This window comes from Trachemys scripta, chromosome 11, assembly GCF_013100865.1.
Source record: "Trachemys scripta elegans isolate TJP31775 chromosome 11, CAS_Tse_1.0, whole genome shotgun sequence".
NCBI lineage: Eukaryota > Metazoa > Chordata > Testudines > Emydidae > Trachemys > Trachemys scripta.
In genome coordinates this window covers 30,079,214-30,104,912 of record NC_048308.1, presented here as the reverse complement: position 1 = coordinate 30,104,912, position 25,699 = coordinate 30,079,214, and the positions used below count along the sequence as shown (strand labels likewise).

The 25,699-nt window shown below is 40.6% G+C and overlaps 1 protein-coding gene across 5 annotated transcripts in view; it reads left to right on the top strand.

Annotated features, from left to right (window-relative positions):
- Nucleotides 1-25,699, top strand: part of WDSUB1 (WD repeat, sterile alpha motif and U-box domain containing 1) — a 55,177-nt gene continuing 29,478 nt past the window's right edge. Inside the window, exons 1-6 of one of the 5 annotated variants that reach the window (XM_034785509.1) lie at nucleotides 28-278; nucleotides 1,209-1,268; nucleotides 4,414-4,835; nucleotides 11,788-11,972; nucleotides 21,112-21,204; nucleotides 22,334-22,427. In XM_034785509.1, coding sequence (XP_034641400.1) covers nucleotides 4,438-4,835; nucleotides 11,788-11,972; nucleotides 21,112-21,204; nucleotides 22,334-22,427 — 770 coding nt within the window. In that variant the 5' untranslated portion in view covers nucleotides 28-278; nucleotides 1,209-1,268; nucleotides 4,414-4,437. Of the gene's footprint in view, nucleotides 384-1,208; nucleotides 1,269-4,413; nucleotides 4,836-11,787; nucleotides 11,973-16,292; nucleotides 16,395-21,111; nucleotides 21,205-22,333; nucleotides 22,428-25,699 lie in introns of those variants that run through there. The other 4 variants (XR_004647657.1, XM_034785508.1, XM_034785507.1 and 1 more) reach the window with 4 other exon arrangements.

Genomic DNA, 25,699 nt, shown 5'->3' with positions numbered 1-25,699 from the left:
GGCCGGGCCGACCCCTGCAGGCACCGACCCGCCGCGGTACAGGGGGCGGCTCTTGGACTAGGGCGGTTCCGGTTCCGGCTGCGGGGCCAACGAGGCAGCGCGCTGGAGCCTGAGCCTCCACGCCCCACTCCGCGGAGTGCGCCCCGGGATGGGGCCGGGACCTCTTCAGCTGATCAGCGGGGAGAGGACGGACTCCGCCCATGTGGTCAGCGCGGGGCGGTGGCGTTGGCTCGGTCACTGCCCCGGCCCACCCCTGCCGCGGGGTCACGTGGGCGCAGGTGAGTCGGGAACTGGCCTCTCCCACCCCCACAGTCACACCTGGGAGGGCGGTGCCGTGTCACGTGACTTGCACCGGAGGCGCCCTACAGGCCCGGCCGAGGCAGGTGAGGGAGGGGGCGCAGGGCCCCGCTCCGGTCCGGCTGGGGGGGTCCCGCGCGCGCGCGCGCGCACAGGCGGCGGTGATACGGGCGGGGTTCGGGGGTTCTCGCGCTGCTCCTTCGCAGCCGGCCTGGGGTGTCCTCCCTGTGGGGCTAAGGCAGGAGCCTTCCCCGCTCGCTGAGGCCTTGCGCTGGGCCCTGCTCCTCTGCGCGCCCTCCCCCGGCTGCGGGGCTGGTGTGGCGCGTCTCGCGAGTGGGCCCATGACGCGCGTGGAAACCCCTCGGCGCTGGGACAGGCGGCGCTCTGGTGCGGGGCGGTGTCAGCCCTGCCTTGGAAGCAGAGCGGCACCGGCTCCGGCCCGTGGGAGCTGGAGTTGCCAGCGCCGCCCAGGGAAGGGCGTTGGGCCAGGAGACAGCCCGGTGGCGGTGGTTCCTCTCCCGCCCCAATGACAGCCCCCCGCTCTATCCGTCTAGCTTTAACAATGCATAGAGCAGTGGTTCTCAAACTTGTCTACTGGTGACCCCTTTTGCATAGCAAGCCTCTCAGTGCCACCCGCTCCCAATAAATCAAAAACACTTTTTTATATATTTAACATTATTATAAATGCTGGAGGCAAAGCAGGTTTTGGGGTGGAGGCTGACAGCTCATGACTCCCCATGTAATAACCTTGTGACCCCCAGAGGGGTTGTGACCCCCATTTTGAGAACCCCGGCATAGAGGATCTGACTCCTGCACAAAATGCAAACCAAACTGCTTTGAATGTTTAGCTCTACTAAAATAAATCTGCCATTTACCTGTACCAATGTCTTCTGCCTTCATTATTCTCACAGTCTCTGTTTACATTTCCAATTATAGCTGTGGTGTGTTTTCTGCTAGTCTGGCGTTTTCTGGTGAGCTTGCCACTTTTTAGATTTTGCATAGTCTAGTGCTTTCTCAGTTCATGGTCTGACCTGAGGATATCTGAGAACATTTGAGATTTGCAAACCACTTCACAGACAAATGGCCCAAATCATGGTTACCCCCAAATTCCTTTGAGCTAGTTAAACCAGAACAAAAGTCTCAAGTTGCAGTGGGGGAGGTCCAGGTTGGATATTAGGAAAAACGATTTCACTACGAGGGTGGTGAAACACTGGAATGCGTTACCTAGGGAGGTGGTGGAGTCTCCTTCCTTGGAGGTTTTTAAGGCCCGGCTTGACAAAGCCCTGGCTGGGATGATTTAGTTGGGAATTGGTCCTGCTTTGAGCAGGGGGTTGGACTAGATGACCTCTTGAGGTCCCTTCCAACCCTGATATTCTATGATTCTATGATTCTAAAAGGGCAACAGAGCAACACTGGAACATGCACATCACAAGAAGCCTGAGAGCTATAAAGCCGTCTCTGGCTTTGTGCTCCCGCATCCTCAGGAGCTTTGGTGTTGGCAGGTGTTGTGTAGGGGAGAGGTTCTTACTCTCACCTGACTCTGCTCAACCTAAGTTGGTTATTTTGGATAACGGCAGTAAATATAAGAACAGGAGTACTTGTGGCACCTTAGTGACTAACAAATTTATTAGAGCATAAGCTTTCGTGGACTACAGCCCACTTCTTCGGATGCATATAGAATGGATATAGAAGTCATATAGCATTTATAAAAAGGGGGCTGTAGTCCAAGAAAGCTTATGCTCTAATAAATTTGTTAGTCTCTAAGGTGCCACAAGTACTCCTGTTCTTCTTTTTGCGGATACAGACTAACACGGCTGTTACTCTGAAACCTAGCAGTAAATATAACATCCAAACAATGCAGTATATTTTATTGGAGAGATGTAAGTGCACTGATTTAAAGACCCAAGACATTGGTACTATTTTTCAGTGGGCTATATTTTTATAAATGCTATATGACTTGCAAGATATTAATTGCTGCAATAATGCATTTTTTCCAAGCTCAGAGTAGTTTCCAATAGGTGGCTTGATACCTGCTTCCTTATGAGCTTTACTCACTCATCATTTTAAAACTAATCCTTTAGAAGAGTAAAAAGGTGGTATGGAGAAACCAGATAGGATGTGTTAGTCTAGTTTTTTTTTTTAAAAAGACTGTTTTAACCACTAAGATGAGGTTGATGTATGATAGAAAACACTTTGTAATAGGATATTGATACAGCTGCACCATCGGTTCTGATCCTTCATATGACTACTAACCTCCGCTCCCGTGGATGTCCGTGGGATGTCCCGTGGATGTCTCGTGATTGAGTTCATAGTGGATAAAAAGAGTGTATGAATGCTGAGAATTTATAACAATTATCTTTTGTATTACTCCCTTAATGTTTCATTCACATTTTATTACAAAACATTCTGGACATACTAGGCCTGAATATGATCTCATTTACCTTGCTGTAACATCAGTGACTTCAGTAAATGAGATCTGAAACAGGTAGAGTATCTATAAAATTCACCAGTATTAATATCACCAAGATTTTTAAAAGTGACTCAAAATCAGGCTCATTTAAGGCTCTCAAGTTGGGAACAGAAAAACCGAGGTGCTAAAAATCACTAGTCACTTTTGAAAAATTTGGCCATAATGTGATCTTTTCAATGAACTAAGAAAACTTAAACATAAGAAGCCAACTAATATATTATCTTATTTATATTAAAAACACCACCTCCCTCAATATCCTCTAAACCATTTATTTCTACACATAATGGGCCAATTAAATTCATGATCTTATTACTGTTTCCCTTTAAGTGAGTTTGTAAATTATTTGGGATAGAGACTGACTTTTACTCTGTTTATATACTGCCTAGCACAATGAGGCCCTAATCCTAATTGGAGCCTATAGGCCAGTGGTGGGCAACCTGTGGCCCGTCAGGGTAATCTGCTGGCTGGCTGCCAGACTGTTTGTTTATATTTGCACGGCCACCCGCAGCTCCCAGTGGCCGGGAACGGTGAACCGTGGCCACTGGGAGCTGTGGGCGGCTGTGCAAATGTAAACAAACTGTCTGGCGGTCCACCAGCGGATTAGCCTGACAGGCCACAGGTTGCCCACTGCTGCTGTAGGCACTATTGTATACAAATAAGAAAAAATAAACTACAAAAGGTTAACACAATACAGCCTACAGGACTTTTATGCTCTTTTTCAGGCAGATTAAGTACAGTAGTAAATTTATTCAAGACAATAAACTATTGTGATAAAAGATGTCAGGTCGGATTTTGCTCTCTATTACATAAAATGCAACCTTACTGGAACTATAGTTTGACTGGTGCATCAAAGAGTCATATTTGGGTTTTTGTGGACAACTTTTCATAATAGACATCTATGGAAGTATGGAATCAGACAGAGTTCCAAATTAGAGAAAATGATTTAATATCACACCTGATGCAATTTGGCCTACCCTACTATGATGGAAAATAAATTTTAATCCACTCTTTTTCATTTAAAAGTAGTGTAGGAAAATAAATTGACCCACTCCAGAGGTGGTCCTAATTAAGGTCTCTTGATTTTAAACTTGGATCTCATTCCATAAAGTAAAAACTGTTTCTTCTCAACAAGCCATATGTGTGGTAAATCATTAGATTCATCAGCTTCTTTTACAATGCCCATTTGCCCTATTAAACCAGTTTGCAGCAGATTCAGTCACAGTGACGAGATGAATGTCAGCAAAGGAGACCGTGAAACCACTCCGGGCATTAATTAATTATGTTAAGACAAGTTTTAGGGTAATCTCAAACTAATTTCCTCTCCTTTCCTTTAAAAAAAGACTGGACTCAGTTGTTATATGTATTTCAAAATGTAGTTTTTACTGCACAAGTTTAAATTTTCACCTTGTAATTAACTTATAAAGACCTGATCATGTTCTTGTTGAAGTCAGTGGCATAGCTGACTGACTCCCATTGACTTTAGTGGAGGCAACAATGAACCTTGAACAAAAATAAACTGCCTTGTGAAATGGACATTTATTTATTTATTTGGTTAGATAGTTGAATGAAAACAATCCATATGTCACTTTTAAAGTAGAAGAACTAAGATAAATGTATTAACTGTATTAACTTTTTTTTAATTTCAGGTAACTTGATTTAAAGCAGATAAAATGGTGAAACTAATTCACACCTTAGCTGATCACAGTGATGATGTCAACTACTGTGCCTTCTCCTCTTCCTGCTTAGCTACTTGCTCCCTGGACAAAACAATCCGCCTCTATTCTTTAAACAACTTTACTGAACTTCCCTACTCACCATTAAAAGGTCACACTTATGCTGTCCACTGCTGCTGCTTTTCTCCTTCTGGACACATTTTAGCTTCATGTTCGACAGATGGTACCACGATGCTGTGGAATACTCGTAATGGTCAGACGCTGGCAGTGCTGAAGCAGCCCCGAGGCAGCCCTGTAAGAGTCTGCCGATTTTCCCCTGACTCTGCTTACCTAGTTTCCGGTGCAGCTGATGGTAGCATTGTTCTTTGGAATGTGCAGTCATTGAAATTGTACAGGTAAATACCAAGTTTTACTGATAATAACTAAGAAGGCATTTTGGAAATATAATATTCTTATGGCCTGATCATTAGAGGTGCTGAACTTCTACTGACTTCACTGAGAGCTGTAGTTGTTAGCACCTCTCAGGATCAAGTCTTTAGGTCTTGTTTACACTGGCAAAAATATAATTCACCAGTATACTACTCCACTGGTAGTATATTTATGGTGGAAATTGTACTGTAGACATGGATAGTGCATTTTTACCACCACATTGTCTAACACAGAAAAGAGGAAATTGGGCCTATAGAGGTATGGAAGAAGGAACTCAGATGGATAAAAATCTCAGCACTTCAAATGCAACAGCTATATTTTGTTAGTATGAAAAAGTAGAGCATCTTGGATATGCAGTATTTGATTTAACTGTTGTTTTAGCTCAACCCTTCTAAGGCCAAATCCTGATTCCTTTGTGATCAGGGCTTGTCATTTATTGCATAAATCATACTCCTTCAGTAGAATTGATTTATGGCAACTGGGAATAAGGGACAATGAGATTACAAATTGGGGCTGTGTCAGATTTGATTAATGAGATAGTCAACATCTTAAATTTATTTAAAAAATAATAATCAAAATTCCTTTCATTTATACATTAGTGCATTGTCATAAGTTAGTAGTTTACTTCTACACGTTTCATACCTTTTTATTGCCAGAGTAGCAGATGCTTTAGGAAATGTATGCTTGTGTATTATCCCTTTTGTATTGTACTGCATAATTCAGATTAAAATCTAGTTCTAAATATACATAGTATAATGGTATGCTATATTGTATTATAGCTTATTACACAAATGAAGCTGGAAAAGGTTATTTTGTAAGCAATATATTTAAAATGTCCACTATTTATCTCCTTCCTCCACCCTCTATCTTTTGCTTATAGAAATAGTGTTCCAATTTATTTATTGAGGATTGATGTTGGGTTTTTTTAATCTAGGGTTGAAGGGTTATGATCCTTTTCAGAGGTGAAACCCCAGATTTTTGGTCATCAAAGGATGGCTATACCTCCCAGTTATTGCTTGTAGAAGGTGTACTTCGATTGAATGGTACAAATAGCAGACCTGATCCTTCTTTTCTTTGCACATCTAAAACTCTCACTGAAGTCAGTAAGGGATATGGGGACAGGATTCGGCCTGCTATTCAGTAGCAAATAATTATTTACAAAAATAAGGACGGGAAATGCCCTTTTTTTCAATGCTTCTGTTTACAGTGAAATGTACTTTTATTTATTTATTATTTTAAAGATTTTTTTGAGGATTTATCCAGTTTGTCCATAGACCTCGATAATTAACTCTCTGGGCCAAATCCTGTAGTCTAATTCGGGAAAATGTTATTTGAATTTAGAGATGGATTGCAAGTTTTGACCCTGGAGTTAGAAATTTAATAAAGGCTTAATTTCTTCATTGTCCTGAATAGTTCTTCCTGTTTTTGCACTAAAGAGCCCTGTGGCTTTAGCAAATTTCTTAGGACTTTTTGTGAAAAGAAGGATACCTGGACAGCAAGATGAGTTAATAGCAGCTTGTGTAGGCAAAACCTGTCTTTTACCTGTTGTAGAAGTGTTACTGCATGAGTGGATAAACTTCCTGTTGTCTTTGTCATATTGACTTAGAGGTGAACTGGAAAACTTTACAAAACTGAATATTTTTTAAATGTCTGAAATCCTATACATTTAAAGATTGACATATACATTTTTTTTAAGTGGGCTTTAGCCATTTCTTCCTTCTTCATGATGCATACAGAAGGCTTGAAGAGTGTGGGGTTTTTTGTTTTTTTTAATTGCCTATAACTTAGAAAAATTAGGAATGTCAAATCTAACTTTGCTCAGAGGACCAGTGAGAGGTCTCAGAGCATGTTTATCGTGACCTCTTGAAGCACTGAATTTTTAATAAAAGGTTAGTTTATTCAGAAGTTAAGTGGATGTTAACAAAACCAGTTAAACCATTATCACTAAAAATCCTTTCCATTCTCAATTACTTTCATAGTCTTAACGTATGTGATGTCACCATTGTACTTTCTCCAGTCATCAGTGTCTTCCAGGCTGAATTTATAATATAAAAAGCAATCCGAACAATTTAAAGTCAAACAAAAAACTCCTTTGTAGGCTGCTTTTACAAATCATAAAGAAGCAAAAAAGAACAAAAACCCACTTTTTTGCCTTTGCAGATTCAACTTTAAGGCCTGGAGGGCCAACTGCTTGTGTGACTTTTATTGCAACTGCTTTGTGTGTGTAGTTGCATTCTCAAATTGGGCATTGGCATGCTCGGTTGCGTGCACAAAAATGTGCATTGATCTCAAACCTTTATAAAAATGGGGCTTAATATGTGCAGTTAAAATTACAAAGAAATACAGCCTAGAGATAAATAGTTGAAAATAATTTCATCCTCTAATTACCTGCCAAACGCAAGGTCTATGGTCCTTTTTCTCCTGCAGTATTTGATGGTATTACTAATATTTAAAGGAGAGTGGAGGAAAAGAATGCCCCTCCCACACAGTTTTAGGTGTCACGTCATTAACTGCTACAAGGGAAACAGAAAAATCTTAATCAAGTCTGTGTGTGTGAATGGATTACATTTTAGTTTGTCTTTGGTACACTTAACTTCACAAAGTCTTGTGAAGATGCTGTTAGAGTGCAAAGTATTATTCATTATTATTTTATTATTAAACCTCCATATCTAGAAGCTCAAATGCAGTTTTCTTAAGCCTTTTGATAGCCTTAATTCTTCTGCAAGTGTTTGCTCATGTCCATTCATGTTAGGTGTGTGTGCTCGCCACATGCACTGGTGCTGGAAGTTTTCCCCTCAATTGTATCTGTAGGAGACTGGCTCTGGCACCCTCTGGAGTGACACACGTATGCCATGGTATAAGGGGCACCGCCAGCTCCCCCCACCCTCAGTTCTTTCTTACCGCCAGTGACGGTGATGGAACATTCCTTGCTTCAGCAAACCTATTTGTCCAGATCTATTTCCCACTATTTCTTCAACCGCCTGTCTCCTTTCCTCCCTGCCTGAGCCTCTATGACTATGGACCGATGGGTCCTAAGTATTGTGGCTCAGGGTTATGTCCTCCAGTTTATTTCTACCCCCCCCCCCCCGTCTCTTTTCAGGGACCCCTCTCACGAGAACTTGCTTTGGCAAGAGGTACAAAGCCTTTTTCAGGTGGGAGCTGTGGAGGAAGTCCCTCTACACCACAGGGGCAAGGAGTTTACTCCCATTACTTTCTGATTCCAAAGGCCAAAGGGGGTCCAAGACCCATTCTGGACCTGCGAGACCTCAACAGGTATCTCAAGAAGTTGAAGTTCCGCATGGTCTCCCTGGCCTCCATCATCCCTTCCCTGGATCCAGGAGATGTACACCGCTCTCGATTTGAAGGATGCATATTTCCCCATAGTGATATTTCACAGGCACAGACGCTTTATCCATTTCACGATAGGCTTCGGTCACAACTACTTTGTGGTGCTCCCATTTGGGCTGGCGATGGCATCGAGGGCGTTTACCAAGTGTATGTCAGTGGTGGCGGCTTACCTCAGACATCAAGGTATTTGGGTTTATCCATACCTCAACAACTGGCTGGTCAAGGGCTACTCCAGGTTCCAGGTCCAATCCAATGTCACAGTACTGCAAGCCACGCCCTGGGCCTGTTGATAAACAAGGAAAAATCAACATTAGTTCCAGTACAGAGGATAGAATTAATCGGAGCAGTACTTGACTCCACCTGTGCAAGAGCCTTCCTGCCACAAGACAGGTTCCGGCATATGGTGGATCTCCTCGCCAGACTGTGTTCCCTCTCACCATGCCCCGGGTCTGCCTCCAGCTACTAGGCCACATGGCAGCGTGCACTTACATTGTTTGCCACGCGAGGCTCAGGCTGTGGCCCCTCCAGCATTGGCCCTCAACAGTCTATTCCCCATCCAGAGATCACCTAGACAAGGTCATCACGATTCCACCAAGGGTACTTACCTCTCTGCGGTGGTTGATTGACCGAGTACGGTCTTATGCGGAGTACTGTTAGACAATCCATGCCCCTCGGTCTCCCTAATTTCCGATGCCTCCAACCTCGGCTGGGGGGCACACCTCAGCAAGATGCGGACCCAAGGGATGTGGTCCCCAGATGAGCTTGCGTTGCACATAAACGTCAAAGAACTCAGGGCAGTCTGGCCTCTGGGGTCTTCCTGCCGCACCTGACAAAGTGGTACGGGTGCTGATGGACAACACGGCCTCGATGCAGCGTTTGCAGGCAAGGGGGAGTCTGCTTGTCAGCTCTCTGCCAAGAGACGCTCTGTTTGTGGGACTTCTGCATCCAGCGTGCAATCCACCTGGAGGCCTACCACCTCCCTGGCATGAACAATACGCTGGTGAATCGCCTTAGCAGGTCCTTCTTCTCTCACTAGAGTGGTCACTCCATCCAGAGGTGGTCCAGATGCTCTTTCAGAGGTGGGGAACTCCTCAAGTGGACTTATTCGCCACCAGATGGAATAGGAAGCGTCATCAGTTCTGCTCCCTTCAGAGCCTTGGCAAAAGCGCCCTCTCCGATGCTTTTCTCCTGTCATGGTCGGGACCTGATGTACGCATTCCCACCGATTCCGCAAATCAGTAGGGTCCTGTCAAAGATCAAGAGGGACAGAGCATGGGTCATCATGATTGCCCCAGCTTGGCCGCACCAACACTGGTTCAGCACACTGATGGATCTGGCAGTAGCTGCCCCCGGCGCAGGATCACGGCCCGTCTACTGCACCCAAGCCTTGTCTCCCTCCATCTCACGGAATGGATGCTATGTGGCTGAATCTAGAGGAACGGACCTGCTGTAGTGAGGTACAGCAGGTCCTCCTGGAGAGTAGAAAGCCTTCCACTAGAGCGACTTATCTGGCGAAGTGGACGAGGTTCTCCCACTGGGCATCGGGACGGAGCATCTCCCCGATGCATTCACCCTTGCAGTCTATCCTAGACTACCTGCTCCACCTAAAGAACCAGGGCCTAGCCCTGTCTTCTATTAAGGTGCATCCAGCGGCCATCTCGGCTTTTCACCCATGGGTACAGGGGAAATCAGTGTTCTCGCATGAAATGTCGGTCAGGTTCCTAAAGGACCTTGAGAGGCTCTTCCCACCGGTTCGGAACACGGTCCCTTAATGGGACATCAATCTGGTCCTTGCCAGGCTTACAGGCCCGCCTATGGACACTTGTCCCCTCTCCTACATGTCGTGGAAAGTTGCTTTTCTTGTAGCAATTACGTTGGCCAGACGAGTGTCAGAGTTGAAAACTCTGACCTCGGAGCCACCATATACGGTATTCTTCAAGGACAAATTTCAGAGTAGCAGCCGTGTTAGTCTGTATCCGCAAAAAGAATAGGAGTACTTGTGGCACCTTAGAGACTAACAAATTTATTTGAGCATAAGCTTTCGTGGGCTACAGCCCACTTCTTCGGATGCATAGAATGGAACATATATTGAGGAGATATATATACACATACAGAGAGCATGAAAAGGTGGGAGTTGTCTTACCAACTCTGAGAGGCCAATTACTTAATGAATTAATAATTACTTAAAGTGAATGGCAGTTGTAAAGAGGTGGGGGGAAAAAAAGTATTTGTGTTTAATATTCATGATGCTCTGGTTAGGATATAATATGGAAAAAGTGGCAAAGAGTCCTGTGGCACCTTATAAACTAACAGACGTATTGGAGCATAAGCTTTCGTGGGTGAATACCCACTTTGTCGGCTACCTCTCTGATACTATGGAAAAAGTGTTGCTTCCAGGTAAAAATAGCTTAGTGTAGCTCTTATGTCTGTGTTTAGAGAGGGAAGCACCATTTCATTGATTAATTTATATTTGTAAAACCACAAGAGACACCTAACTCTTGGTACTTCTAAAAATAACTAAAACTGCTATCCACAAAAGAAAACCACCAACTATCCCACAATACAATAATCTATACAGAATAGATGGATAAACTGAATCTTATCTCATGGGATAGAAATGTTGTTTGTAGTCCACCGTTTTCCCACTTGGAGCCTGATCTAGAGAGCATTGAAGCCAATTGGAGACTTTCCGTTGACTTCATTGGGCTTTTAGATCAGGTAGGCCCACTGAGTGCAGCCAGTGGATGGGACACTCTGCTAATTAAATGTGAGCTAATGGCTGGACGTTAGAAAAAAGGCAAAACAAACCTGCATATCCACTAGCCAAATAGGAGTTTATAGAGAGATTTTTTTTAAGCGAGTTGTACAAGTTCATTCCTAACTAAAACTTGGCATACAAAACCTCTGAGAATAATTAAAAAAAAAAAAAAAAACCCTTCAGACTGACTTTTTAAAAGAGATTAAAAAAATAGAAATAAGTTCTTTCAGACAACATTTTCTTCTTGTATTTCTGTTGTTCAGAAATAGCCCCATGTCCTAAACTGGAAAATATTAGTCTCCTAGACACAAAATATGGATCTATGCTTGAGTTTTTGGGGGAGTAAAACCCAGATTTGACCGATTTGAAACTTACCTAGTTCATAAATGTGATTTTCTGTTTATGTATATTTAAGTCTCTGTTGTGATGGTTGCATGTTAATCTTTGATTTAGATAAATGTCTGAGTTGTAATTTGCTCAGTATCCTGCTCTTGGGAATGCTAAATCCATGAGGGTGGGCTTTAGTTCAGGGCTCATGTTATTACTGAATCAGAATATTGCCTTGGGGTAACATCTCCCATTCTCTTTCTGTGGTCAGAGAGCAAATCCCTGTGCATATGTTATATATGTGCTTATTTAACATCTGTTTGCACAGTTTGTCATCTTTTGTCCCTTTTTATTATGCTTTTTAAGCTCCATATTTAGGAACAGTTCAGTTTTTCACTATTTTTCTATATCATATGGCGGTTAGAGATCAAAATTTCAGAGTATTACATTCCCTAAACTCAGTCCTTTATTCTCTTGCTTTTCAGATCTGGGAGTGTTAAGGATGGTTCCTTGGTGGCATGTGCGTTTTCTCCTAATGGAAATCTCTTTGTCACTGGATCATCATGTGGAGATTTAACCATTTGGGATGATAAAATGAGGTGCTTGTATAATGAAAAAGGACATGATCTTGGTGTCACCTGCTGTGATTTTTCTTCACAGGCAGTTTCTGGTTAGTTACTTTCATATTTTAAATAATTCCCTTTTCATATTATTTTTTCCTCCAGCTCTTGCTTTTATTCGGACCTTTTTTATCATCAGTGCTCAGGACTGAATAGCAACTGAAAGTGTTCTTGATGTTTCAGACTACTCCCGGTGCCCCCCATTTGCTCTTGTGCTGGAGCTGATGATGAAGAAATGTTCTAGGGATCTAAGTAGGTGGTTGAACACTTCATAGCTTGTGTAGACCAAGCTTATTGCACACACCAGGGGTTCTTTGAATTCCTCTGTTTCCTGCACACCCACACAAGCTCCCTGTGTGCCACCCTCCCATCCCTCCCTTTTTTAGGAATTGCCTGCAACTGCCCCCAGATTTTCTCCTGCTAGGGATTGCGTGTTTCCCTCATCTTCCCGTAGCAGGGTCCCACATTCTCACCTCCCATACCAGTGGTTCTGCGTACACTGCTGTTCTCACCACCCCCTCATGTCCTCCATTCTCCTCCATGGTAGGGGATCTGTCTGCCTTCCTTGCTCCCCATATCAGAGGCTGTATGTGCCCCGCCATACAGGTACCCACAATCTGTCCCCATCAGGGTTCTGTGAGCTTCATTCCCTTTCCTCCCACTCTCACCTCCCCTGTGGATCCCCCTCCTCCCATGCCAGGCTCCCCCATTCCCCTTCTCAATGGCAGGGGTTTTGTGTGTTACTCCATTTCCCTCTCCCCCTATAGCAGTCTCTCCTCTTCTCCCCCATGGCAGGGACTCTGAATCCTCATTACTTCCTTTCCCCCATTTTCCTCTTCATCACCATTCCAAGGTCTCTGCCTCCTACTTCCCCCTCACCCCCATGCCAAAGACTGTGTGCCCCATTTCCCCCACCGCTGCATGCCAAGGGTTGTGTGAATGCCCCTTTCTCCCATGGCACCCCGTACAGTCTCCTTTCCCACTATTCTTCTTTCTGTCCGGGAGTGAATTCATTCACAAGCTAACATGTTCAACTCTATTGGGAGGATGAGCAGAGATGAGATGGATATTGTTATGCTGGAAGGCATTAATGGGTGCCATCAACCAGTTGTTTGAACTATAGACAGTTGTAAAGGTGCTTGAGTCTGTAGCTGTGCTCAAGAGGGGCTTCATGTGCCCCCCGTTTTGGTTTTCCAATTTTCCCCAAAATCAGTAGGGTTCAGGTTATTAATGCCTAGAACATTATCTGAAACTTTGGAATTGATTGGATGGGTCATTCAAAGATAATCATGTTACAGACAGATGAATATACTGACAGGCTAACAGAAAAATGCTGTCAAACTGAGTGTAAGGCCTTTGCAAGCTCAGCCAATAAGCAGTCCAGCATATTTATAAAATCATTCAGTTGCTGATGTGGAAGTTGGGTCCATATTAAGTTAGGGTCCATATTAATAGACCTCCACTAGCTGGATAATGAAACCTGCCAAGCACAGGTAGGTATGATAGTTTGGGCAGAGCTGGGTCCAAAAAGCAGAGTGCTGGAATTTTGAACCAGAATATTCTCCTTGAACCCACATGGGGGTTCCCTCTTTCATATAAGCTTCTAGTTAGCAGGTGTCTAATACATTTGAAGCTCCTCTGCCCTTTAGCTGCAGAGGAAGGGTGGGGAAGATGGCCTTTTCTGTGTCCTCTACCCTACAGAGGCCCTGATTGAAGAAAGCACTTAATCAGATGCTTAAGTCGCATTGATTTCCCATTTATTATTTTCTTGAATCAGGGCCAGAGTCTCCTGGCTGCTCTGAGAGAGAATCTTTGCTATCTTTCCTATTTCCTAGAGACTGCACTGTCAAAAGGGGAATGTCTCTGCTCTTCTACCCCTCCATTACCTTCCTAGCTACTGTGACTGCTGTTGCTTGGCAAAATCAGGAGCTGCAGAAGAGGCGTTTGGAAATGTCTGTCTGCAGAGTCAGAGCAGAACTGGATTAAGTCATTCCAGGGCCATAGACACAACACAATGTGGTGGCCACTGTGGCCCGACTCTCTACTTGAAGTGACAGTGGTCCTCATCTCCATTTAAAGAGCGGCAGAGGTGGCAGCAGGCTGGCCCCTCCTCACCGTGCTTATTCCTGCAGCCAGGATGCATCCTTTGGGGTGATGAATAGGCTAAGACAACTACTCCTGCCACACACACATTTCTTTACTGGGATATTGTTGGTGCATAACAAGTCCTATAGTTAACACCCCATTGAAATATGTGGAGCCATTCAAACTTCTTAGCGCTATTATGCCAGGCTATCTACAGATTTAGGCAGACACCACTACATCTATTATGCTGTGTTCATATTTTCAATCTTTTGCTCACAACCAAAGGGGCTAGTAACTTAAAAAATGAAATCTGAGATGCTGAGATAATTGCAGGAGCTGTTGCCCTGGGCATGGGCTTACATTGCCTGGGCTTTGGTCCAGCCCTGAGAAAGACAACACTACACTGATTTTCATTCCATTCACATTTGGAAGGTTAGCAGAAATGCACAAATAGAAATGAAGGAGAATCCAGAAGAATGACAAAGGTTTGAAGCCCTTAAGTTCAAAAGTGTCTGGCAGGTTGAAAGGCTAATGTATTTCATAAAGAGCTGGAAAACCCCATAAATAATAACTTGATTTTGTGGGAGGCCATAGCATGAAACAGGAGCCTTAGTTTCAGTGTCAATAATTTATGAGCATGTAACCTGCCTTAATAATCTCATCATTTTTTATTTCTGCTTTCTAGATCTGTTTATGAAGCCAAGGTTCATAGTTTTTTTGTGATCTTTCATGAAGTGGTAAATAAAGTTCTGTTTTCAAAGTTCACAAATATGTCAGGCACTGTTTTAGTGAAGTATCAATTGGAATTTTTAAAAATGCCAAAGAATCCTAATTCTATATAGTAAGCATGTTTCTTACTACCAAGCAGCATTGGTTACACTTAAGGATAATCTATTACAGAAAGCTCTATCATCTGCTGCAAAGAGACAGGAAAAAGTTGAGAAAGCAGAAAGTGATCATCTGCTACTGAATGAAAAGTTAGCGATTGATCATACCAAATCTGTCAAGTGTGTATCCATTGAAATGTGCGCAGTAATAAGGGGAATAATTTCCAAGTTGTGAGGGACAGCACTGAATTATTCTGTCATGATACAGGAAGGAGGTGTGATGTTTAAATAAAATCTCTAAACAGGGGAAAGACTCCTAGAAAATTCAGTTATGAACTAAGCATTACACCCTTGCTCCTGTGATTTCCTTTCCCCTAAAGTGGATCATAGTTTTAGAAAGAAAATATTCCAAAGATTACACCGCTACTTCGATATAACGCGACCCGATGTAACACAAATTCGGATATAACGCGGTAAAGCAGTGCTCCGGGGGGGGGGGGGTTGCGCACTCCGGTGGATTAAAGCATGTTCAATATAACGCGGTTTCACCTATAACACAGTAAGATTTATTGGCTCCCGAGGACAGCGTTATATCGAGGTAGAGGTGTACTTTGTAGATTTAAAAATTGTGCCACCAGTAATGCTCCTCCTGTTAGTTCTGCCTTGTAAGGGAGAAATGGACAAGAAAATGTGCATTTCCCTGCATGAGAGTACAGATTGGTTTTTTGTCTGATCCCAATGGTGTAGTTTGAAAACTGATTGATTGTAATTTTTTTTAAATGAAATGTTATTGGAATCTTATATTTTTTTTCTCAGTTTTATTGTTAATAGTTGAAACTTTCAGTATTACTGGAAGCCTTTAAAAGGTAACAAAGCTCATAAAAGTAGTGCTTACCAGTATAATGAAAAGAAAATCTTTTTTAAACTGAGTTTCTTCACCTTCCTAATTCAAAGAGCAACCTATGAAACCAAAGTTTCTGTTATTCTTTACGCATTAGGCTATTCATAACAGATGACTCTGCTGTTTTCTTTAAATTGGATTTAGTTATGGTTAATTAGAATCTTAACACTTCTTTTCCCAGAAGATATAGATTTTAATTGCTCTGGAAAAAATAAGGTTTGATTTGACAAATTCCACTTCTTTTGTTATATTTAATCAGCTATGTTAAGTGGAAGGTTGTTTTTTCCACAAGCTAGTGTATAAAATATATGGTTTGATAGCTTACATTGTGGTTTAGGATTTCTACAATTCAGCACTTCTCTTTTCTCCTCTAGAATTTTGTGTTGAATCTTTATTTCTGTTGATATAGATTTCATTTTGATTTTTTTCTGAGTCATCTATTTCTGTGACATACATGTTATCATTATAGTTTCTTTCTTTTCATTCTGACAGTGATGCACTGTAGATGGTTTTCTTCTCATTTGGGAAAACTACTAAAAGCCATTCTTCTGTTTCCATCCTGCCAAGTACATCAAATCATCTCACTTCCCTGTGGTTGTTTACTAATTGGCTTCTTAGAATTGAATCCACTTTATAAATAGCTCTTGCTTCTCATCATGGTAAGAATAGTGTGGTTAAGCTGCAATTGCAGGATAGAGAACTGTATGTTTTTGTTTCTATTTAAAGTCAACCATCCTAGCTTTAAAAATCTCAGTAGTGAAAAAGGAAATACTGCAAATCATAGAATCATAGATTATTAGGCTTGGAAGGGACCTCAGGAGGTCATCTAGTCCAACCCCCTTCTCAAAGCAGGACCAATCCCCAAATCCCTAAATGGCCCCCTCAAGGATTGAACTCACAACCCTGGGTTTAGCAGGCCAAAAACTACTAGAAAATATGCTGAAAACAGAGTTAGTAGCAATGTTGTTACTGATCTGTAAAATGAAAAGTGTGCATAATTCATTCTGTACATTCTAATTTTAAGTGCTTTTGTTTTGTTATAATTTATTGATGGAGAATAAAGGTGTTATTTCCCTGGGGATTTGATAGAATAGAGTTGGTTTTCACAACTTCTTTCATATTCCAGGGAATCCCAAAGTGCTTGACAAACAAAACTTAATATCTCTTTTATAAGGCTGTGACTTCATATAAAATTGTAGACCACCCCTTCACCTCAAGTCAGAGTTTACTATGGCCTTATCTTTGCTGGGACTATGTCTTCACTGCCCCCAAATGTGGGTTTTTTAAATGGTAGCTAATCTATATTAGTTATATTACTGTAAACAAAACAAAAATCCCACACCTGTTTTGACAGTGAAGACTTAATCTAGGAAAAGAGATGTGTTCTTAACATGCTAGCTAACATGAGGTAACTAACATGAGGTAAAATTCTAGTGAAGAAAAGGCAGTTTGTAACATTAACACAAATTAGCATTTCGAGTTAAAGACTGAGGGGGAGCCTAAAATCCCTCAACCTGCCTTTTGTTTACTTGGACTTAACTCATGTTAGCTAACACAAGGTAAAGAACACACCTTTTTTACCTAGTGAAGATAAGGCTTCTGCAAGCATTGTATAAGACACTTGTCTATGACTGCCATTGAGGGAAATGTGATGGTGACCACTCCCTTCCCCACATCGGCAATTGTAGTTTGCAGTTACTGGGTTTCTGACGTGGTGTTTCCCTGATTGGATTTCTTGATATTCGGGAAGGGAAGGCCACTGTCCATTATGTACTCTTTTTAAAACAAAGATTATGAATGTTTCTCCCCTCCTCAATAACTACCCCGCTTTAGGGTTTGAGCCTTCAAACTATGCTCTGGCCCCAATCCAGCAAATGACTTAAGCACATTCTTTGCTGGATCAGAGCCAGAGTACTTAACACATTGCAGGTTTGAGCCCTTGGATGTTAGTAAGGCACAGAAGAGACAGAAACAATAATGGTTAAAATAATTGGCAGATTCTTTCCTGCACGGTATCTTCACACAGCATGGGAGATTGAGGGGGGAGGCCTCAGATCCGTGTTTATGATTCCCAGGGCCGGCCCTGGTCTTGACCATGCTTAGAACATCTGGTGGGTAGCAATGTATTGTGCCTCTGTCACAAGGCACTTAAAAGATTCTGTGTTGATGGAGGATAACTGTGGCAAAGAGGATGGAGGTAGCAAGAGCCAACTGCAACACCAATCAGGGAATACCCATCAATGGGAGAATTCTCTGCTGGATATTTGCAGCCCATTTGTTCCATCTAAGTGGAGTAAAGGGGCCATAAACCAAATTGAGGTTCTGGCCCATTGTCTGATTGTACCTAATAGGGGAAAAATCCTAGGCCCAAACTGCAAAGATCAGATCCTATGCAAAACTTGTCTCTAATTCCGAGATGTTTGGATCCAAGGCTTTGGGTCAGCCCATTGTACAGATAGAGGAAAGCTGCAAAGTTCAAAACTGCATCTGAGTTTATGCACAGTTCATAGATTTTGGAGCTGAGGTTGTGATTTGGACCCAGTTCTAATGAGAACTGGTCAAGAATATCTTTATTTCTGTGTGGCAGATAGTCCTAGAAATGCTTCCAGGATTATGGAGAACTAGGATTAAATTTTGCTCTGATTTACTTCCCCACATAACTGTTGAAGTTGATTGGGCTGAGTTGGGTTTAATTCAGAACAGGAGTTTAGCTGCTGTATAGGTCATGGGAATACATATTAAGGCTCCATAGGAGAAACTTTCACCTAGTTTTTCCAAAATGTAAAACAAGTTGGGTAAAAGAATACATGTAATTTGGTCATCTGGGGCCACTTCTCTGATTTTTCTACATTCTCTACTGCCTTATACGTATACACAGGTACCACTCCTTCACGCCTCCCCAGAGCTGTACCCAGTTCTCCTGGGAAAACAGACCAGATTTTGGAGACATGCATACTATCATTGCATCATTAACTATCCAGTTAAAGTGCCATTTTTAATTAATATCACATGAAAATCTGAATTAAAAAAGACTTGCATAAGGGCAGGAGAAAGCCCTTAGGCTCGGTACCATTTAAAAGTTATAAACATATGCTTCAAATTTCCTTCTCTTGAATTTTTGGATTTTCAAATGTAGGTTTTTACTCCCAAAACCCATTGCATACAGATTGGTTTTGAAATGTCAAGGTTTATGACAAATTATGTGTGAAAGATTTATACAAAATTAAAATTAATGAAAAAGCGAGACATAATCTTAAATGAGGCACAAAGTTTTAGAAGATTAAAATAACACAAATCAAGAAAACAGTTGCCAAGGAGATATGTATTTTCACAGTCAGTAAAGGAGCGTGACCTTTTTTTAGATTTCTCAACTGGCATTCAAGTCCTTTAGTAAACAAATTAACTAGCTAAAGGCTGAGTTCCATCCTCAGATATAGCTCCCACTTATGTTGTTGAAGTTACCTATTCAAACACTAGTGATGAATTTGGCCCATTATTTTTTAATGTACAGAATAGCAGTTATATACAGTATTTAAAACAAATTTACTACCTAGCCCTCAGTTAGTGCTGATCACTTCTTAGTATTTAGGAGCAATTTTATCATACTGTTATAATTGCCTCACACACTACTCAAAATCTTCGAATACTCAGAAATGGAATGCACTGATTGGCATGTTCACTGTTTTAATTGTCTCTTATCTGTAATGACGAGAGCAGCTTTTCTCAAACTGGTACTGGTTTTGCAGTTAGGTGGTACATGGATTCAATTATCAGAATATGAACACATTATAACTAAACTGATTACAGTATGAAAATATGTGAAGTACTCTTGAATTTTACATGTGTACATTAGTTTTTAAAGTTTGAGAACTGCTGACCTGGAGAGAACATGCATACAACCACGTTTAAAGGCTCTCTCGCTTCATCCACCACAAAAAAGAAACAACCTTTATTATCCATTTTGATCAACCCATCTTCAAGTAGTCAATAATTTGAGTAGTAGGAAGAAGGAAAAACAAAAACTAAGGAAAACAAGACTGGCAACTATGTACAGAGTATCTTTTGCAAAACAAAAAACAACTCCACAGTTTTTATTGCCAGGTTCGTCACAAAATTATATCATCACAGTAAATTGGCAGTAGAAACTGTTTCTAGACTTCCATATAAATCACCTTTTTCAAATACAACAGAACCTTGCTAATTTGTACTAATGACTGGTAGGCCCTTTGTGAATTACTGAATTTTGTAAATAAGCACACTAGAAAAAATGCAAGATTTGTTTAATGGTTTTTACTTCTTTGTATTCACTGTACATTTAATTTGAAAATCGAAATTTCTATCTTTAAGGACCATGCTCTTCTTAGTCCCCTTGTTATATGGTATCCTTCTTAGGTAGATAGTTTACTTAGATTATCATAGAAGTGTGGAACTGAAAGGGACCTCAAACGGCCATTTGGTCCAGTGCCCTAATCTCTCTGTATAAGAGAGTTTAGCCTGACCATTCTAGAAAATTCATTGCCAAAGGTGCTTTATTCATTTATTTGATGAGTGTATTTTAGATTTAATTATGATTATATCTCATAGTATTTATCTTATAACAATATAATTTTTTAGTTTATATGTAGCATATATTGTAAAAGTTACTAAGTCTTGGAAAAGGGATCTAGCAACAGCATTCTACACTTAAGTCTTTGCTGTAAAATTGGAACTGAAATTGTTTTTAGTGTGTGAATTACAAATTTGGGTCTACTCTAAACGAAATAATATATATTAATATGTTTTTAAAAATCCTTGAAAATAAAAATGTTCATAAAACCATTGCAGTTTCCTGTTTTGTGATTTTTGGTTTTTATTTATTTATTTATTTATTTTATATATATATAAATCCTTTACAAATAAATCAGGTCAGATACACATCGAAGCCACTCTTTTTTTGTTGTCATAACACCACAAAACAGACTTTTTAAAAAACTTTAAATAATGGGCCAGATGTTTTCCTGCACTGTAGCTCCACTCAGCATGGGAGGTGGAAAGGGGAGCCCTCAGGGAGAAATTAAACTATCTTGTATAGCTGGTGGTAAGTCTTTAACTTTGACTGCTATCTCATTTTTATTGTCGCAACTGCTCAGTTTTGGATTTCTTCCACCTGTACTATTCATGAAACAACATTTGAATGTGATATCTGCTATACAATTTAACTTGATTGCAAAATCATATCATTCATTTGTATAATTATTTTATCAATACTTTAAAAAGGTATTAGGAATGTGGAAGCTAATTTTCAAATTGAAATGTTAGAATTGTAACCTAGCTTACAGGTCTGTCACATTCTTTTCAGTGCTTCTGATCCCCTTTAAAACATTTGCGTTTTATCAGGTGGAGAACAAGGATCCAGATACTTCCGAATGGCATCTTCTGGTCAGGATAACCAGATCAAGCTTTGGCTTATTTCACTTGCTGATCGATTAGGTATGTATAGCAATAAGTTACAATTTAGTGCTAATAAGCGCCTATCAATCAAGGTTATAGATACAAAGTTAGTGAGACTAATCACATGCTTTTAAAGTTAAGCTCCTGCTTAAGTGCTTCGCTAGAGTGGAGTTAGAGGGCTCCGCACTTTGCAGGATCAAGCTTTGCTTAACTTCTTTATTTATTAAAGTTTTTAACTGACGTACAGTAATCAGTTACAGTATGTTACAAATCCGCAGAATAGTTGGTACATTATTATGTTACGCATTTTATTATACAAGAGTTTTTTTTTTTTTTTTGTTGGAAGCTATCAATAATTTGTTTGAGTGTAGAACTGTTGAAAGGTGCTCGGTTGACATGCTTGGAGACCAGAGTCCTCTCTTTATCCTTCCCAAAGAGGTACAGTGCAGACAGTGATGGTATTAAAATTACCCCAGTCCTGAGCTAAGTTGACCATAACTAGGAGTGACTCATTTGTCCATTAAATCCATGACATCTGCTAAAACTGCAACAAATATTTCTGCTGTGCGGGGGTGGCTTTGTGATTTAGGTACCAGTCCAGCAGAAGTGGGACTGAGAGCTCCAAAACCAATTTCAATAAAGGGGGGGAAAAAACCTTTCCTCTTTTCTTTGTGTGTTCTGTACATATGTGGGCTGTATGTATTTTAAAAGAATGTTAAGATTTCAAAGTGAAGCAGCAGACGTGAGGAAATACTAAAGTTAAGGTTGCCCATGCAATCCTAATTACCCCCTTCTGTGCATGCATTATGGTATGAGGCCAGATCCATGAGCCTGCTTTGGTGGCACAAAACAGCCACAAAGCCAGTTTATCCAGAAATTCTAAGCAGAGTAGAGCCATAATAACTGCTTCTGTGTCAACCCTTCTTGCACACTATGGCGCAAGAGGCCTGGCCAAAGAACAGAGGGTGTGGTTGGAGGGTGTCCCTATGCTCTACTAATCACTGCTGTCTTTTATACTATTGACAGTTGGCCTCACTTGATTACACTATATCAAGCTCTCAAGTTTTCAGTCCTTTTAAAGTAATAAATCTAAACATTTTTAAAGGAAAATGATTGGTTAACAGGTTTAGAAAAATCATGTTCTACTTTTTGCTAATTGTGTTTGTAGGTTGTGAATTAAAATATGAATGCACATTGAATGGACACTCTGCCCCAGTCCTGGCTTGTGCTTTTTCCTATGATGGGCAGATGTTAGTCTCAGGGTAAGCAGTTTCACTTTATTTTAGTTGTTTAAATTTTACAGTAGATGGCTGTGCTTAGATAAATATTTATCTTCCCCCTTCTGAAGTGGAAATTGAGTTGTTTTTGTTTTTAAGCACTGAAGTTAATTCTCAGTTAATTGAAAAATTACTAAGGAATAGGATGAGAGTGTTGGAGTGGGGGAGAACTCAATTTCAGCTTTGGTGTATGAAAAGCTTTTCTGGACACTTATCTACATTATTACATGAAGATAATATAAACAGTGGCCTAGAACTCGAAAAAAAATCACTGTTTTAAAATATTGACTTTGTGTGCATGCGTAGGTATATAAATTTTACAAAGTTTGAAAGTGATATGTAATTTAATGATGTTCTAGAATCTGTTGGAATGTATAACTACCCAAAGGAATTCACTCTCTTTTTTTGAGGGGGAGGGGAGAGAAGGAACACATGCAAAGTGTTTATTTCTGGTGCCAGATTTCTGTACTTTTCCAAAAATTTACCCATAATATTTGTGGGCACATCACAAAAACTCAAATTTATTATATATTAATAAAACTTGTAGATACATGTACAAATCCACAGTTTGTATGTACAAATGCTAGTGTTCCATGCAAAAATACATTTTTTTAAATTGCAAAAATATGTGCTTATAAATATTTCAGGCATATTTTCTGATGCCATGTGAATATTGAAACAACACTACTTAAGCTCTACCTACTGTTTAAAAAAAATTTATGAATATATTTCTCTTTTACTGTTCACCTTAATATGTTTGTAGAGGGTGGATTTTTCTGGTGTTTAAGGAGTATTGTATGTGAACATCTTATTATTGATATTAGGGTTTTTTTAATATATCGGAGGAAAAATTCAATGCCCTCCATATTCTTTCTATAATAGCACAGGAGACAGATGGAATTTGCCACTCCATGTCAACAATGGGTAAAAAAATTCACTCCTGGGGAGTTTTGTGGCAGTGACACAGGCTTAGGGTTTTAATGCTGTTGTGATAAGTGAAAAGTGCTGTCTATTAAAGTAACAACGATTCTCTCAGGATACATAGGACTCCCTCGGTACCATGTTTCAGATAGGAAATCTTTCACTAACATTAGGGATGTAAAAGTTTAACTGGTTAACTGATTAGCATCAGTCTTATCGGTTTTGGTTAATGATTAAACTCCGCTGCTGGCTCCTCGCCCAGCATCCCAGCTGCCAGGACCCTGGGCGCGGGGCTGGCAGCTGGGACCCCGTGTAAAATGTGGGGGTGCTGCATCTCCCCCTGCGCCAATAGTTCCCCGCCTGTATGAACTGCTTAATGGTTAACCGTTTAACCAATAGAATTTTAAACCCTATTTACATCTCTAACTAATGCTTTCATCAGAAATTAGCAATAAATCCTAGATTGGTGTTGAAGCCTCCTGACAATGGACTCTGGCTACCCAGAGTATCACTTGAGTGTTTTTAAGTACTATATAATTATGACTTAAGGTTCTGCTTTCATCTCATTACTGAAACATGGACATTTGTAGGTGTAAGTCTTAATGGGAGTCCAGCATGCAAAACCCTATTAAAATGAGATTATATTTATGAAATGTAGATATTTTAAATCAAATACTGACCCTAGTGATTAATATTAATACTGTGCATTAACTTAAGGTGCTAGCCACAGTCCATTTCAGTTAGATGTAGAAATACAATCTCTGTTTGACTCTGACTATTGCAGGTAAAAGGTGTTAGCTTATTAATTCTACACCAGGTTCATATTATTACTTGTAATAATGAGAACACTCTGATTTGGAGTACAGTGGCCACCACTAAAAGTGGGTATGCCCTGAAATCATGTTACTGTGTTACTTGCTATGTATTCTAAAGGTAGCAATTGTTTCTTCTGATAGTATCAGTATTGTATAAAAATGTGAGGGTGGGAGAGAAAACAGTTATGGATAGTTTTACAAGAAAGGGAAATTTTAATGTTTTGGTAATATTAAATTAAGTAACCAATATCATGGTGGGATCAACTTCCTTATTTTCTGTATTCTAACATTGATTTTTTTTAAAGAAAATGATAAGTAAGGTAGAATATTTATAATCATTTATGATTTTATATATTTCAGTGACATTATGCATGTTTTTATTCCACATTGTAATAGATAATTACTTAACCTCTTGTAAGCTGTCAAAGTAGCAACTTGAAATAACAATTCCAACAATACACCCTTTTAATTTCCATTCTATTACCAAAAAAATCTAAATTAAGAAAATACCTTTTTAGAAAACAATAGAATGTTGTAGATTAACCAGTAATTAAAGTCATAACACAAATCCCAGAGGACAATAACTTTTTGTCATTTTTCTTTGTGGTGTTTTTTGTTTTTGTTTTGGGGAGCCAAAGGTTCTTTTCATTCTCTTTTTTGGTATTTTCTTTTTGGATCACAAATGTGAGAGGGGATTGGGGAGGCAGAGTAGTGGTGTTGGGAACCAGACAGAAGAGTAGCCCTAGGGCAATGGGAGGCAGAGAAGTGGTGCTGCTGGGTCAAGATAGTAATAGGAAATGGATGGCAGCTCTCCTATCTTATGGGCGAGGACATGTCTCTTTGGACATGTCTAGGCAGCAAAGAAAACCTGTGGTTGGCCCGTGCCAGGCTGCTTGGGCTTGTGAGGCTTGGGCTGCAGGGTTGTTTCATTGCTGTGTTGATTTTCGGGCTGAGGCCTGGGCTTTAGGACTCTGTGGGGCAGGAGCGTTCCAGAGCTCAGACTCCAGCCCGAGCCCGGAAATCGACACAGCAATGAAACAGCCCCACAACCCAGCCCATGAGCCGAAGTCGGTTGGCACAGGCCAGCGCAGGTTTTTTACTGTTTAGACATCCCGTCTGAGTAGCCAGGGAGAGGCAGTCATTTTTGTATGCCTTAAAGACTGACTTTTCAGCCTGAAATTATCACTCACACATTAACAGTGGAATAGAGGGGAAAGTCAGAAGACAGACTAAAACATAAGAGTTGATATGGTTTTTTGTTTTTTTTTTTTTAAACCTCATAATTTTTTTGGCCAGGTTTTGTGCCAGTTGCATGATTTTTGAGGGTCCGATTCATGATTTTTGATCTCTTGAGTTGGCATCCAGTCTGTATAGTTGTACTCCATACATCTTTCAGGAAGAACTGTAGTTGCTGAAAATAAACATGTAACACTTTGTATTTGGATTATCTTATTAAAAATAGTGATATTTTAACTATGCAGTATTTTACATTCTGTACTGAGCCATTTCCTCTAGTCTGCT